The sequence below is a fragment of the Danio aesculapii genome, chromosome 25, assembly GCF_903798145.1.
Source record: "Danio aesculapii chromosome 25, fDanAes4.1, whole genome shotgun sequence".
NCBI lineage: Eukaryota > Metazoa > Chordata > Actinopteri > Cypriniformes > Danionidae > Danio > Danio aesculapii.
Window position 1 is genome coordinate 29,473,174 of NC_079459.1, and position 14,453 is coordinate 29,487,626.

The 14,453-nt window shown below is 40.4% G+C and overlaps 2 protein-coding genes across 2 annotated transcripts; one reads left to right on the plus strand and one right to left on the minus strand.

Moving 5' to 3' along the window:
• The first annotated feature begins 2,708 nt into the window (after nt 1–2,708).
• On the plus strand, nt 2,709–6,711 carry chrm4b (cholinergic receptor, muscarinic 4b). The gene is made up of 2 exons (XM_056451734.1): nt 2,709–3,114; nt 5,383–6,711. Exons 1-2 carry the CDS (start codon nt 3,060–3,062, stop codon nt 6,681–6,683), a joined length of 1,356 nt encoding a protein of 451 aa, XP_056307709.1. The 5' UTR covers nt 2,709–3,059; the 3' UTR covers nt 6,684–6,711.
• Nucleotides 6,712–7,996: 1,285 nt separating this feature from the next.
• mdkb (midkine b) lies at nt 7,997–14,351 on the minus strand. Its single transcript, XM_056451748.1, has 4 exons — nt 14,240–14,351; nt 9,025–9,104; nt 8,778–8,945; nt 7,997–8,702 (listed from the first exon to the last, which is right to left on the minus strand). The coding sequence occupies exons 2-4, from the start codon at nt 9,101–9,103 to the stop codon at nt 8,506–8,508; spliced, it is 444 nt and encodes a 147-aa protein (XP_056307723.1). The 5' UTR covers nt 9,104; nt 14,240–14,351; the 3' UTR covers nt 7,997–8,505.
• Between the last annotated feature and the right edge of the window lie 102 nt (nt 14,352–14,453).

Here is a 14,453-nt window from a genome sequence, read left to right on the forward strand (position 1 = left end):
AGAGAAGGACCTTCTTGCTTTTAACTTTGTATCATCATCATCATCGTTTAAGGACATGTCTTTCACTCATTTCTGACTGTATGCACATCCTCTGAAGTCGCTTCATCCAAGGTTTGTTTTAGACTTTTAGGCCTCCTGACAATTCGGATGAGAATTGCTGTCGGCGACCAAAAGTGTGCGAGTTTTAAAAGCTGTACCCGTGTTCTTGTTGGCTGTGTGGTTGTGTATATGCTCTAACTGCTGGATCGGTACCTTAGCTGAAGTCATGATGATGATAACGATGATGATGATGATGGTGGGAAAGACCAGAATTAAACCTCCTCCTGTCCAGACATGAGGGGAACGTGTTGTTTTTTTGGCTTAGCGTCAATGTGTAGTTGGTTCTTTATTTAGTGGAAAATAAGGATTAGGTGTTGTGAAAGAATTTCGTGGGACACCAAAGATCCTGTGGTGATGATGATTATGAGAGTTTTAATAAAATGGGAATATGGAAATTAATTTACTTGTTATCGTAGTTTTATTTATTAATATTTTTTAATTATATCATTGGAATTTATAGCATTTGTAATTCTATTTAGCACAAAAGACAAATATAAAGTAAAACCTCAATAATAGCTAGATATTGTACTGTATTTATTATTTTAACTTTCAATTGTTCAATGTGTTGTTGTTGTTGTTATTATTACTATTATTATTGTACTTTTAGTTTCATAGTACCAACCCAGGCTCATTCTGAAAATGTACCCCTATATACATTTCTGGAGAGTGTCAAATACATCCCAGGAGGTACGTTTTTTTTGTTTTTGAAGTTAATGTTTTCGCAAATCTACCAGAGGCCACTGTGTAGTGTACAATGAGATCTCAAATTTCTCTCGAGGGTGCCATTCATGCCTACGGTTCTCGAGTAAATCCACCAGAGGCTGCTGTCGACTGACTAACCAAATTCTCTAAACCCAAGCGATTGTGTGTTTTATTTTTATTTTTATTTTTTTAAACGATTCACCCGCTCCCACCTACTTCCCTAAACCCAACCGACAGTGATTTCAAAATCAATCCAGAAAACAAGCCCTCGCGGCCGCCTGATTTTTCCACATTTTCAGATTTTACCACATTCTCACCCTATTGTTTACTTGTTTATTTTATTTTTTGGCTTTTGTTTTTCTTTTACCCGCTTTCTGGAACTCAAATCTCGTCGTCATGGTCAACTCTGTCAACGTACGCGGCAAGCCACTGGACAAACTGGTAACAGCAAAAAAGCCGTCCATACAGAGGTTAGCAGTCAGCTAGTTAGCGCGAAAAGGAGCAGCGTCATATCGCCTTGTAGTGTTCATTTTAAAAACTAAATGGAGCCATACATATTTCTGGATACATAATTCACGATCTCCAGAAATGTCTATAGGGCTACGTTTTCAGAATGATCCTATGTTGCTTATTTTAAACATGTTACATATTACTTTATAGTATTTAAACCATGTTTTTTACAGCAATTAAGCACATCTATCAACCATTTTTTTAATTAAGAATAAATATTTAGACTTTATAAAATTTTTAATTTATAAAAATATATTTAAATTGAATATTTATTGATGTATTTTTGATGTAATGCTGTAGGATATTTATAGACATTTTTATGTTTTATATTTTTTATATATTTTTTCATAATTGTTCAGTTTACTGTAATTATTATTGTTATGAATATTCCAGCTGGCAGCTAGCTCTCTGCAACTCTCACATGGTCAGTACCTGGAAGGGAGACCACGTGGAAAAGCTAGGTTGCTGCCGGAAGTGGTGTTAGTGAGCCCAGCAGGGGGCGCTCAGCCTGCGGTCTATGTGGGTCCTAACGCCCCAGTATAGTGAAGGGGACTTTATACTGCTCAGTGAGTGCCGTCTTTCTGATGCGACGTTAATCCGAGGTCCTGACTCTCTGTGGTCCTTAAAAATCCCAGGATGTCCTTCGAAAATGAGTAGGGGTTTAACCCCGGCATCCTGGCCAAATGTGCCCATTGGCCTCTGTCCATCATGGCCTCCTAACCATCCCCATATCATAATTGGCGTTATCACTCTGTCGTCTCTCCACAAATCAGCTGATGTGTGGTGTGTGATCTGGTGCAATATGGCTGCCGTCACGTCATCCAGGTGGATGCTGCACACTGGTGGTGGATGAGAAGATTCCCCCAAAAAATGTGCTTAGAGTGTCCAGAAAAGCGCTATATAAATGTAAGGTATTATTATTATTATTATTATTATTATTATTATTATTATTATTATGCATCATAAGTTTTACAGCTAAAAAAAAAACCTTAATTGCAAATATTTATTGATGTAATGCTTTAGGATATTTATAGACTTCTAATAATTTTTATTTTTTATAATTGTTCAGTGAATTATTGTTATTGTACTTTTAGTTTCCTATTACTTGATTGTATTTAAACATGTATTTAATTTTATTCATTTAGTATCATGATTTCCACAATTGTGCACATTTTTTTACCTATTTAAAAATGTATGTGTAGACTGATTGTGGTGAATGCAGTTCTATATGTATTTCTGCTTGCAGTGTTATCATGAGACACCCGGCTTTATTGCATCGTCATTACAAATTGACATCTGCAAGCAGTTATATAGTATGTTTTATATATATATATATATATATATATATATATATATATATATATATATATATATATATATATATATATATATATATATGTACATGGAAAATGCTCGTAAAATATTATAATACAATTAAAGAGACACGAAACTGGCTGCATTACATATCAGGTAATTATGTTTCGTTACATAACTGCTGCCTTCCTCTTTAAATGACAAGAACTTCATTAAGCGCACATGCTTTAAAGAGCCAGCGCAAAAAAAAGGAGGAATTCAGTAGTAATGCGATCGTTCCACATCACTTTGAATTTACTTTGTCAGTGTGTTATTAATACACTGCTTAGATGTCTCCTTCCCGGCTGTGCATTCAGAAGGTGAGGATGGGTGTTACTGTGTGAGGAATTAAAGATCCTCCCAGCGGTTCTGTCCTTCAGACCGAGCTGGAGATCATGGAGGCTGGATCTGTGGTTTTGTCACAGGACTCTCAGTGGTTCGTTTTTAATGGTAAGTCTATGAATTTGTAATTGTTTGACTGAAAAATAAACCGTCTCTCGAGAATACGTACAATTGATTTACAGCTGTGTATATTAATGTTTAATATATTAGTTATATTAGATTATATTTAATATAATCAGTTTTATAGGAATAGTTCAGCTAGAAATTAAAATTACCCCACAATTTACTCACCATCAAGCCATTTTCTGTGTATATGATATGATTTTTTTGTGTGTGTGACATACAGTCAAGGTAGTTCAAAATTTGATCCTGGCTCTTCCATGTTTCACAAAAGTGTTGGATAGGGGCTTTTATTTTGACGCTTCCAAAAGTGTATATATATTTGTCATAAAACCCTACCCACCGCTAGGGGGTTCATGCATGTTTTATGAAGTGGATTGATGTGTTTTTGTTACAGAAACATTTCAATTATAAACTTGGGGCGGCACAGTGGCTCAGTGGTTAGCACTGTTGCCTCATAGCAAGAAGGTCACTGGTTCGAGTCGCTGGGCCAGTTGGCATTTTTGTGTGAAGTTTGCATGTTCTCCCAGTCTTGGCGTGGGTTTCCTCCGGCTGCTCCGGTTTCCCCCACAGTCCAATTGGTGAATTGGGTTAAACGAAATTGGCCATAGTGTATGATTTTGTGTGAACGAGAGAGTGTTTGGGTGTTTCACAGTACTGGGTTGCGGCTGGAAGGGCATCCGCTGCGTAAAAGATGCCAGAATAGTTGTCGGTTCATTCATCTGTGGCGACCCCTGATAAATAAGAGGCTTAGCCGAAGAAAAATTAATGAATGAAATGATAAACTTCAATCATTGACTTTTGGTGGCGTCCAAATGCACATTATTTTTGACGTATATGATGTATGACGCATGCCGTAAGTTAGATAGATGTATGGATCATGGTAAGAGTAATAAACTGTATATTGTCATACAGTAATGCCAAGCCAACTATTTTTCTTGTTCGTCGACATCTTCGGCGTTAAACAAGTGGTTTCCATTCCAATTCATTTCAAGTCCATTCCTGAAACTTCCGCTACGAATGTGTCGTACATCATGCGTCAAACGTTTTATTATGTACTGTAACTTATAAAGTGACTTTTATTTATATTTCGGTTACAAAAACACATCGATCCACTTCTTAAGACAAGCACTTGAGTTACACCCTGGCGGCATATGAGTTAGTTTTAAGACAAATTTATGCAATTTTGGAAACTTCAAAATAAAAGCCTCTATCCAACAACATCATACAGCATGAAAGAGCCAGGATAACACTTTAAACTCCGACTGTGTCCATCTGACAGACAAATGATATACACTGTCGATGGGTGAGTCAGTCATGGGGTAACATTTATTTTTGTGTGAACCACCATGGACCCTTTTCACATTTCTGGTTTTCTCAGAAGCGGAAGTCATCATAGTTGGTTGAACTTAAAATGCAGTGAATGGGAGAGTACAGCATATAATTTTTTTACAATCCTATTTGCTGAAGTAATAAAAGAAAAACGCCATGATGGTGTTATCAAGACTTTCAGAAAAAAAAAATTGTGAGACTGATAACGGCAACCAGATGAGAGAACATCGTCAAATTTGCTGTCCTCCCCATAGACCAGGTGTATCCAAACTCGGTCTTGGAGGACCAGTGTCCTTGAGAGTTTAGCTCCAACCCTAATCAAACACACCGGAACCAGCTTATCAAGCTCTTACTAGATATACTAGAAACTTCCTGGCAGGTGTGTTGTGGCAAGTTGGAGCTAAAGTAAACAGGAAACTGGGCCTCCAGGACAGAGTTTGCACATCCCTGCCATAGAAACTGCATTAGAAACACCTTGCATAAGTGGTAATTCGTTTCTTATAATTTGATGCAAAGATTAAATAATTCATACACAAATACATATAAATGTTCACACATTTTATTAAAAAATCGAAATAGTAAAAACTGTCAAGGATTTAAAATGCTGATGGCCGTTAAACACGTCATAACAGTCTTGTGAAAAGGGTCCATTGCTTTAAGTCAGTGGTCTCAAACTCAATTCCTGGAGGTCTGCATAGTTTAGCTTCCACCACCTCCAACTCACACCTGCTTAATCGTCTCTAGTAGTCTTGAATCCCTTGATTAGCTGGATCAGTTATGTTTGATTAGGGTTGGAGCAAAACTGCAGAGCTACGACCCTCCAGGAATTGAGTTTGAGGCCTATGCTTTAAGTTGTTGTGATCATGTCAAGTACAATAGCCCTTTAGAGTTTGATTTATAATGAAATCACTTTTTTAATCGCAGGTTCCTCCAACAGCAGCACACACACCCCCTTGCTCGAAGAATCGCTCTTTGTGTCGGGAAGCCCTCGTCGTGTGTTGGGGACTGTAGGGATGGTCATAATCATACTTCTCACTGGCTCCATAAGTCTACTTACAGTCCTGGGCAACGTCCTGGTTCTGCTTTCAATCAAAGTCAACCGCAATCTCCGAACCATCAACAACTATTTCCTTTTTAGTCTCGCCTGCTCGGACCTTATCGTCGGTGTGTTTTCTATGAATCTCTACATTGTTTACGTGGTGAAAGGATATTGGCCTTTGGGGCCGCAAATGTGCGACTTGTGGTTGGTTGTGGATTACGTGGTGAGTAACGCCTCTGTGATGAACCTCCTGTTGATCTGCTTTGATCGCTACTTCTGCGTGACCCGACCTTTGAGTTACCCTACCAAACGCACCGCGAGGTGGGCTGGGGCGATGATTACGGTGGCTTGGTTACAGTCTCTGCTTCTGTGGGCTCCTGCCATCCTACTTTGGCAGGCTGGGAGGGACCGAAGTAAAGTTCCTGAGGGACAATGTTACATCCTGCTACTTGCTAACCCGGCTGTAACCCTCGCTACGACCATCCCGGCATTTTACATTCCCGTTATAATCATGACAGTACTGTACACGCGGATATCCCTGGCAAGCCAGAGGCAGGTTCACAAGTTGAAACCTGAATCCGCAAATCTTTTTCATCCATCCAAAACAAGCAGAGTAAAGTCTCTTGCGAACCCTGACCTAGTGAATGACATTAAACCGTGCTCCTGCCAACAAGAGTTGGATCTCGGTAGAACCAAACAACTCTTCAGCCTCCCTTCCGTAGAGTTCAGCAAAACTGAGTACTCCGTGGATTCAAGTCCCGACGTTTCTGCCGAAGACCGAGGCCTGGATGCGGAAGCTTCAAGACTGAAGAACTCGACTGAAATGAACAGGAAAACACAAGCTGACTGTCTTCAAACCAATGATGCCGTTCAGGTTCAAAGGCAAACATCCAATATGGTCTCCAAGAACGCCAAACGTAAAGCTCTGAGGGAGAGGAAGGTGACCAAGACTGTCCTTGCTGTTCTCCTGGCCTTCATCATCACTTGGACACCCTACAGTGTTATGGTTCTGATTGGTACCTTCTGCCGCTGGTGTGTCCCTGAGGTTCTGTGGATGGTGGGCTACTTTCTGTGCTACGTCAACAGCACGGTTAATCCTGTATGCTATGCGCTCTGTAATGCCACCTTCAAGAGAACATTCAAACGACTGTTGAGCTGCAAGTTCAAGAATCTGACATTAAAATAACTCTTGATCAAAGAGGATCCTGAATTTTTTTTAAAGCTGGTTCTGATGCAGATTTGCTAAGATTGGTGTTTATCATGTCGCCAATAATCTATGCACGCCTGCATAACGTGTTGTACAGTTTTTAAAGTGGTACACCCAAAAAGTTAAATTTGTTATCATTTGCTCACCTTTCACTTGTTCAAAACCTTTGTGTTTTCTTTCTTCTGTTGAACACAAAAGAAGATATTTTGAAAAGTCCTGCGCTTTTTTCTTACTTTGGAAGTTGATGCGGGTACCAGGCATTCTTCAAAATATCTTCTTTTGGGTTCAACAGAAGAACGAAAAGCTTGAAGGTTTAATACCACATGAGAGAATAAATTAGGAAATTTTCATTTTTGAGGGAACTACATTTTTGTGAATGCAATTGTATAATAACAAATTTATTTAAATATGTAAATCAGTCACACTTTTTTTTATTGTCTAATTATTTTTGAGTATTCTGTATTTTCGGTGTCTGTATTGTATGCGTTGAATGCATTATAAGTCATTTTAAGTTGTTTTCAAGTATATTTTCATGTAAACGGGTAAGCAAATGTGATGCTTTACTGAAACGAAGTCAAAATAAAGATGCTTAATATCTTGCTGCATAACATTTGGTCTATCTCTTATGACTCATGATATACAGCAAAGTTTTTTTTGTTTTTTTTTTACTTTGTAAGACTTAAGGCTAATTTATACTTCTGCGTTGAGTGATCAGCGTGACCCACGGCGCCTGGCTTGCGCCTAGTTGTGCATTTATAGTTCTGCGTGCTCTTTGTGTTGCTCTGCAATAACAATTCCTAACCTCTAGCTGGCAGTAGGTTTTTATGTTCTCCTGTTTCTTCTTCCTTCGCGGGTGTTTTGTTTTTTCTGAACGCTACAAGTAGCTAAAACTCGCTCATTCAGAGGCGGGAACTGGCAAACCTGCAACAACTTTAATCATAAGGTAAACACAAAACAACAGTTTTCATCTGGAGCTCCTTCACGGGACTCGACACTTGTAAACAATCGCTCATCGGGCTCGCAGCTCTTACCACCGCCTACGCTCATCACCGATACCAAGCTGACCAATCACAGACCTCGCGCTATGTGTCGTTTAGGCGTGTAGTTACATTTTTTTGAGAGGTGCATGTCGGCATCAGCAACGGCGAGGTCTATGCGACCATGCGAAGGCTGCGCCAGACCATACGTGTGCGCTTGACGTATAAATCAGCCTTAAAGTCGCACCATTAAACGTGTATGACACGTATCTCCACAAAAGTGTAAAACTGTATCTAGAAAGGCACCAGAAAGTATTATTGAAAATACACTTTCATTTATTCACAACCTGCAGAAGTAATCCGTTAGTGATGTCAAGTTTGATTGTACATCCATCAAATCTAAAAACATAAACATTTATAAACATAGGTACTTTATATAGGCCGTTACCACCAGGAGCAGTGTTTTAAACATTCACCTTACATGTTATAACATCCATTCAATCTCGTTGTCATTTACAGATCACTTCAGGGGGGCTTAATTAGGATCTTGCCAGTTTTCCTCTTTAGTAAAGACATTTTGTTAGACGACAGATTTCGCTGCGGCCTGTTTTATACATGCAAAAGTCAATTACAATTAAAAATCTGCTACAAATTACAACAGCATAGACACGTACGTTTACTAATTACAAAACGAAGAAGGTGGAAATAAAAACAATAGGTAGGGCTACAGTTTATTTTTTTCCTCTCAGCATTCACCATTTGGAGGATTTGGGCGTGTCACGTAGGAATGTACCACTGAGTGGGCAGTAGGGGTGTTCGTCAAGTTAGTTTTCCTTCCCTTTTCCTTTCTTCTTCTCGCCTCCCTTGGGTTTGGGGGTCTTTGGGGTGCAAGGTTTGGACACTTTAATGGTGGTCTGGCATTCGGCGTTGAACAGCGCCTTCTTCAACGTCCCAGACCTGCTTCTGGTTCCTGTAGTGGTGTCACATTCGGCCCAACGACCAAACTTGTACTTGCAATCGGCTAAAAATAAGAACAAACAAAGCTAAGTGGTCTTTCTGAATGTATTTATACATGACAAACTGCATAACTGCTTACCGCCGAAGTCCTTCTTCCAGTTGCATGGGACTTTGCACTTGGTTTTCTTGGTTTGTTCGTTACAGGTCGCCTCTCGGATGCCATTTCCACAGTCTCCACTATTGGGCACGCATTTCCCGTATTGCCATTCACTGCACTCAGCATCTGCTTTGGGCTCTTTGCCCTTTTCTGTTGCAAAATGTGAGTATGATTATTAATGATATTACACATAAAAGGAGTGTGTCTTGTAAAGATTTGAGATAAGAACCTTTTTTCTTCATACTGGCTTCAACGGTGATCATCGAGACCACCACCAGCACAAGCGCTATAGAGAGTAAACTCCGCATTCTGTAAAGAAATGGCATCTAGGTAAATTAGGCAGATCATAAATATGTATAGCTTCACATTTAGAAATGTGTGAGTTGACTTACAAGCACATGACAACCAAATGGTGGATTACAGGACTGTATGTATGTGGACGCATAGTGTGTTTCCATGCAAAGTGACATGATGATGAATCTTCAGTTGTAAACAGACACCATTTTAGTACATTGTGGTCTTGGTTTACAATGATAACACTGTAGAGGACATGCTTATTCTTATCTAGCCTGTTCACTTAAGCAGGTGGTCCAGATGGTGAAAGACAACAGGCAGCCTGAACTACATCTGTTTATTTGCCTGAGTATTCACATTCTCTGCGTACATAAATTAACCTAATATATTAGATGTTGGTTGTTTTTGTGCTGTGACATTATTTGTTGAGCATTTAAGGCTAGGTTACTTTTTGAGAGGGGAAAAAATCTGTTTAAACTGTTACTGTCTTCTAAAAGTCTGTTTACACTATAGACGATGACTGTAATGGTAATGATAACATTGTGCTTTGTGTCAAAAATTGCATAGTTTCCCTACTATGTAGTGTCTGAATATAGTATGCGAGCTGAGTAGTATGTCTGAATTCATAATATTAGTTGGTGGCAAGAATACCCTGACTCCAAGCTTCTGAAGCATGCGTTAATGGATGCTTTACTATCCCATTAGGCCACAGGAGAGGATTTATGAATGAAAGTGACAGAACTGACACCGTCATGTGATAATAGCAATAGGCCAGATGCTGCATGTGCGAATTGTATTCATACTACCCACATTTATATAACCTACTTATTTCACGGTTGTCAAGAAAGTTTAAGTATTCAAATGTAAAATCTACTCTGAAAGTAGCTATATGCAAGTTTTGGATGTATCGATAGTTCTTAAAATAAATACAGTCCAAGCCAAAGGTTTAACTTAACTGACACAGAGAAACGATTTTGGTGGAGTTAGTAACTATTTCTGGCGTGAACGCTAATATAGATACCATTAACCTATAGTTTCCGTTCTTGATTTAAATGCATGTTAAGGCTTGTACACACTGGGGCGCTTTTATCGTCAGCGTTTTTCCGCATTCAAACCCAAGCAATTTTCACTGCCGTCAAGCAGGAGAGTATGTAACTCACTCCTTGACATTAGATGGTGCTAAATGGAAAAACAAAAAGACCCAGATGCACAGAGTGGCGCTACACAACTTAGCTTCGTTTCTTTTAAGAGAGAAAGTTGACACGCTTGTTGGTGATTTGAACAAGCATGGATGGTTCGAGTAGCACCTCCAGCGATGAAGAAATGATTATTGTTCACCAGTGCAATAAGCAGCTCCACGTTCATATCGCCTCTGGGCATCTTCTTTAATGTGCGCTCGCATTGAGAGTTTTGCGCTTGAGTGCCTCCAAGTGGTGGTTACTGTAACGTCCGCAGCTCCGTGCACGTGAACAAAAGTGCCAATCTGATTGGTGGAGAAAGTTTCGACGCAAAGTGTCAAAGCAAAAAACGAGTATGAGTGTTTCTTTAAAAATTGCGCTTTTACGCCTGACGTTTTGGGCTTTGGTGCGCACGATCACATGGGCCACCCTTTATTTGGTCAGAGGTGTTAAATGTCGATGAAAAAATGCAAGTAAAAAGTGCACGGGCCTTAATCTCAGCAATTTCCGGTTGGTTCACGTGGACTTTAATTTCAGAACACTGATGTACTTCCAGCTCACCCTTTCCTCGTAGCAAACTAAATGTAAGATGGGCGTGGTTAGGAATATTGTGGCAGAATCGTCAAACTGACATCAAAAGACTAGCACCACCACTCCAAAGGCGGAAGCAAATGGTCAGACTTGGAGCCCTGCATTTGAGCCCGAGCCTGTCAGGGCCGGATGTTATGACCCTAGGGCCGGGCTTTGTGCCAATTTTCACATTATAGCAAGCACGCATATCGGGCTTCAGGCCTGCTTTAGAAAAAACTTTCAAAAATGTTTTAATGATCTTATGCGTGCGGTCCGGAGGCACCAGTGATGCCGGTTGCACCAGTGTTGCGCTTAGAGATGTACAATGGACAACATAAAGAGGAAATTTGCCAATGGGGAACTTAAAACTGTAAAAAACGCTAGAGGAAAGGCAGACTTCTGGTCAACTTTTCAAATAGTGACCACTTTAAATGATGAGCCAACTGGTTATGCGCGATGCACGACTTGTAAGTGGACTGAATGGATTAAACTCAAAGTGGACCACATATCGCTTGGATATCGATGTCATTCATTCATTTTCTTTTCAGCTTAGTCCCTTTATTAATCATTGGTCACCACAGCGGAATGAACTGCCAACTTATCCAGCATATGTTTTACGCAGCGGATGCCCTTCCAGCTGCAACCCAACACTTGGAAACATACACTCTTGCATTCACACACATACTCTATGGAAAATTTGGCTTACCCAATTCACCTGTACCGCATGTCTTTGGACTGTAGGGGAAACAGGAGCACCCGGAGGAAACCCATGCGAACACATGGCGAACATGCAAACTCCACACAGACAGGCCAACTGGCCCAGCTGGGGCTCGAACCAGCGACCTTCTTGCTGTGAGGTGATCGTGCTACACACTGCGCCACCGTGATGCCAATGATGTCATTTAAGAACTCAAACTTACATTTAAAAAACAAACATTTCTCTAAATTCTCCTGATAAAAAAACAATACCGAAAGACAAAACTTTCGATTAAATACAAATCTGGTCTATTTTAATCGCTGTAGGAGTATAAGCTGTTTGACAGAAAAAAAGATGAGCTTCGGGTCGGACTCGGGCCAAACATTTTGATAAGCTGTTGGACAAGGGCAGGGCTACAGCCTCAGGCAAGGGCTTAGATTTAAGGCCCGTGCAGGGCTCTAGACTGACTGAAAATTACCAAAACAAACTTTTTTTTTCAGTGGATTAACTTGCACTGATTAATTGTTCTCCTAACGAATAAGACTGTGCGCTAGTGAAATAAGCATTGTAAATTTAGATTTCACACCAACTTCAAGAAACAAAGTCAGATGATTAAACAAAAATCACTCATAAAAACGCTATCTGTGTCCACACCAATGATACGAACGACATTGTTTTGTTTGTTTCTTATAACCTTGTGATGTAGTTTGTCATCAGGATGCGTTCTGATTGGCTGTGAGTTTTCTTCGCTCATCAGTTCACCAAAAATAGTGGTTCCTCTGTATTGTTTTCACACTAGTTGTGTCGATACACCATCATCCTAATGAGATATTAAAGTCCACATAAACCGGAATCTGCAACCATTTTTTTTGGCTTAGTGACGCAATTCTAAATATTAAACGAGAAAACAGTGGGCGTGGCTTGTTTTTTTACTGCGAGCTGATTGGATGTAGTAAAGTAGGCATTTGATTCGGAAAGATCTGGAAAAGGGGTTTAGAAAAGTCATTACAACCTAACAGATGACACCTGCACAGCATTGCTGTTTGTCATCAAACCTGACAGCGGAAGGGGCGCGGTTAAGTATGTTAGCCACGCCCAATACCTCAGACAGACGTCATCTGAGAGTTTAACTGCAAAAATGTGCATTTTCAGATTTCAATTAAAGATTACAAGGGCAGACACTTGTCTTTTTCCTAATGACATGCACTGATCACCACAAAGTTAGCAATGCGAGCTAACAAAACTGGTTAGTTTTGATTTCATTTGGACTTTAATGTTTTTGTTGTGGCGTCTGAATGTGTACACAATGTCGCTATCCATCCTAGCAGCTCGCGGTGTGTGTGACTCTATAAAAGAGCCTCTCTCGTCTCTATATTTTCTTCTTTTCTCTCTAGCAAAAAAAACAGCACTTCTCCTTTTCATTCTTCGTCTCCTCCTGCCTCCATTAAAGCGGGCTCCTTTCACGGCGCGGCCCCGCGGCACGGCTCCATTCTTCAGTCACTCATAAATGTGAAGGGCTCCTCGGGGTCGGACTTTTGTGCGAGCAGAAACAGCGGTCGGCAGGGGTCCCACCCGCCTCCCCTCCCTTGCTCAGCCTCCGCGGGGAGACGGGCCAAGCACTCAAAGACCTTCAGCGGGGCCTTAGAGGAGCCTGATTCACTGGCTCCGAACAAAGCAGGATCTCGCCCGTTTTGCTTCCCTCTCTGAAAGAACCCGAACACAGATCCCATGCTGTGCCCTGAGGAGGAGGGGGTGGGCCTCCGCTCGACTCCTTTGAATGTTACCCCTATTTGCATTGGAGGACAAACCCGGCTCTGTTGATGGAAGAGGGGATGTGGGATGCTGCCTTTGATAAACGCAGAACTGGACATTTTGAAAACTTCCTCAAGGAGTGCAAAGTTCACCGTCGACGCCCCACCCGCATCTGGAGCGCAGAAGCTGTAGCCCTGATGTGTTGTGTGTTTGTTGTGTGTGTGCGTGTGTGTGTGTGTGTGTGTGCTCGGTGGGTTTTGATTTGGGAGAAGTGGGTCAGCAGTTTGCTGGCAGCTGCTGGTCGTCTTTGGCACTTCAGAGCCTATCATTTTCCCTGACATCATTCGTTTGCACGCGAAAACACAAACTCCAGGCTATATCAGACGCGTGCGATAATAAAGCAGCGATGATGAAACGCGATTGCATCTCTGTGCAATGTCAAATAATCATCCAAACATCAAAATACTGTAAGAAAAAAAAAAAATCGGCGTGAAATTGACGTTTGTTATTATCCATATGCCTCTTTTGATGTCACAATAATAAATACGCTCAAATATATTATAAATACGCTCAAATATAGTATAAATACGCTCAAATATAGTATAAATACGCTCAAATATAGTATAAATACGCTGAAATATATTGTAAATACGCTCAAATATATTATAAATACGCTCAAATATAGTATAAATACGCTCAAATATATTATAAATACGCTCAAATATATTATAAATACGCTAAAATATTATAAACACCTATAATAGCTGATCAAATGACAACGTGAGCATATTTTTAGAAATCCGATTGCATTATTTATCAGAGATGTATATGTAGACTAGGCTATTATTGATCAAACGTGCTGCGTCGTGAACGCATCTATAATATCAGGAGTCGTTGTGTTATGATGATGGTGATGATAATGATGCTGATGGTGATGATGAGGAAGTACTTGCCTTATTGCTGTGAATATGATGCTGTCCTGTGAGCGTGTGTCTGCGTTCAGCTCTCTATGATCTCCGCTGCTCTTTGTGTTTCTCCGAACTAGTTTGAGCTGGTCGCATAGCTGTGCACTTACACACACACACACTCTCTCTCTTTCTCTCTCTCTCTCTCTCTCTCTCTCTCTCTCTCTCTCTCTCTCTCTCTCTCTCTCTCTCTCACGTGATC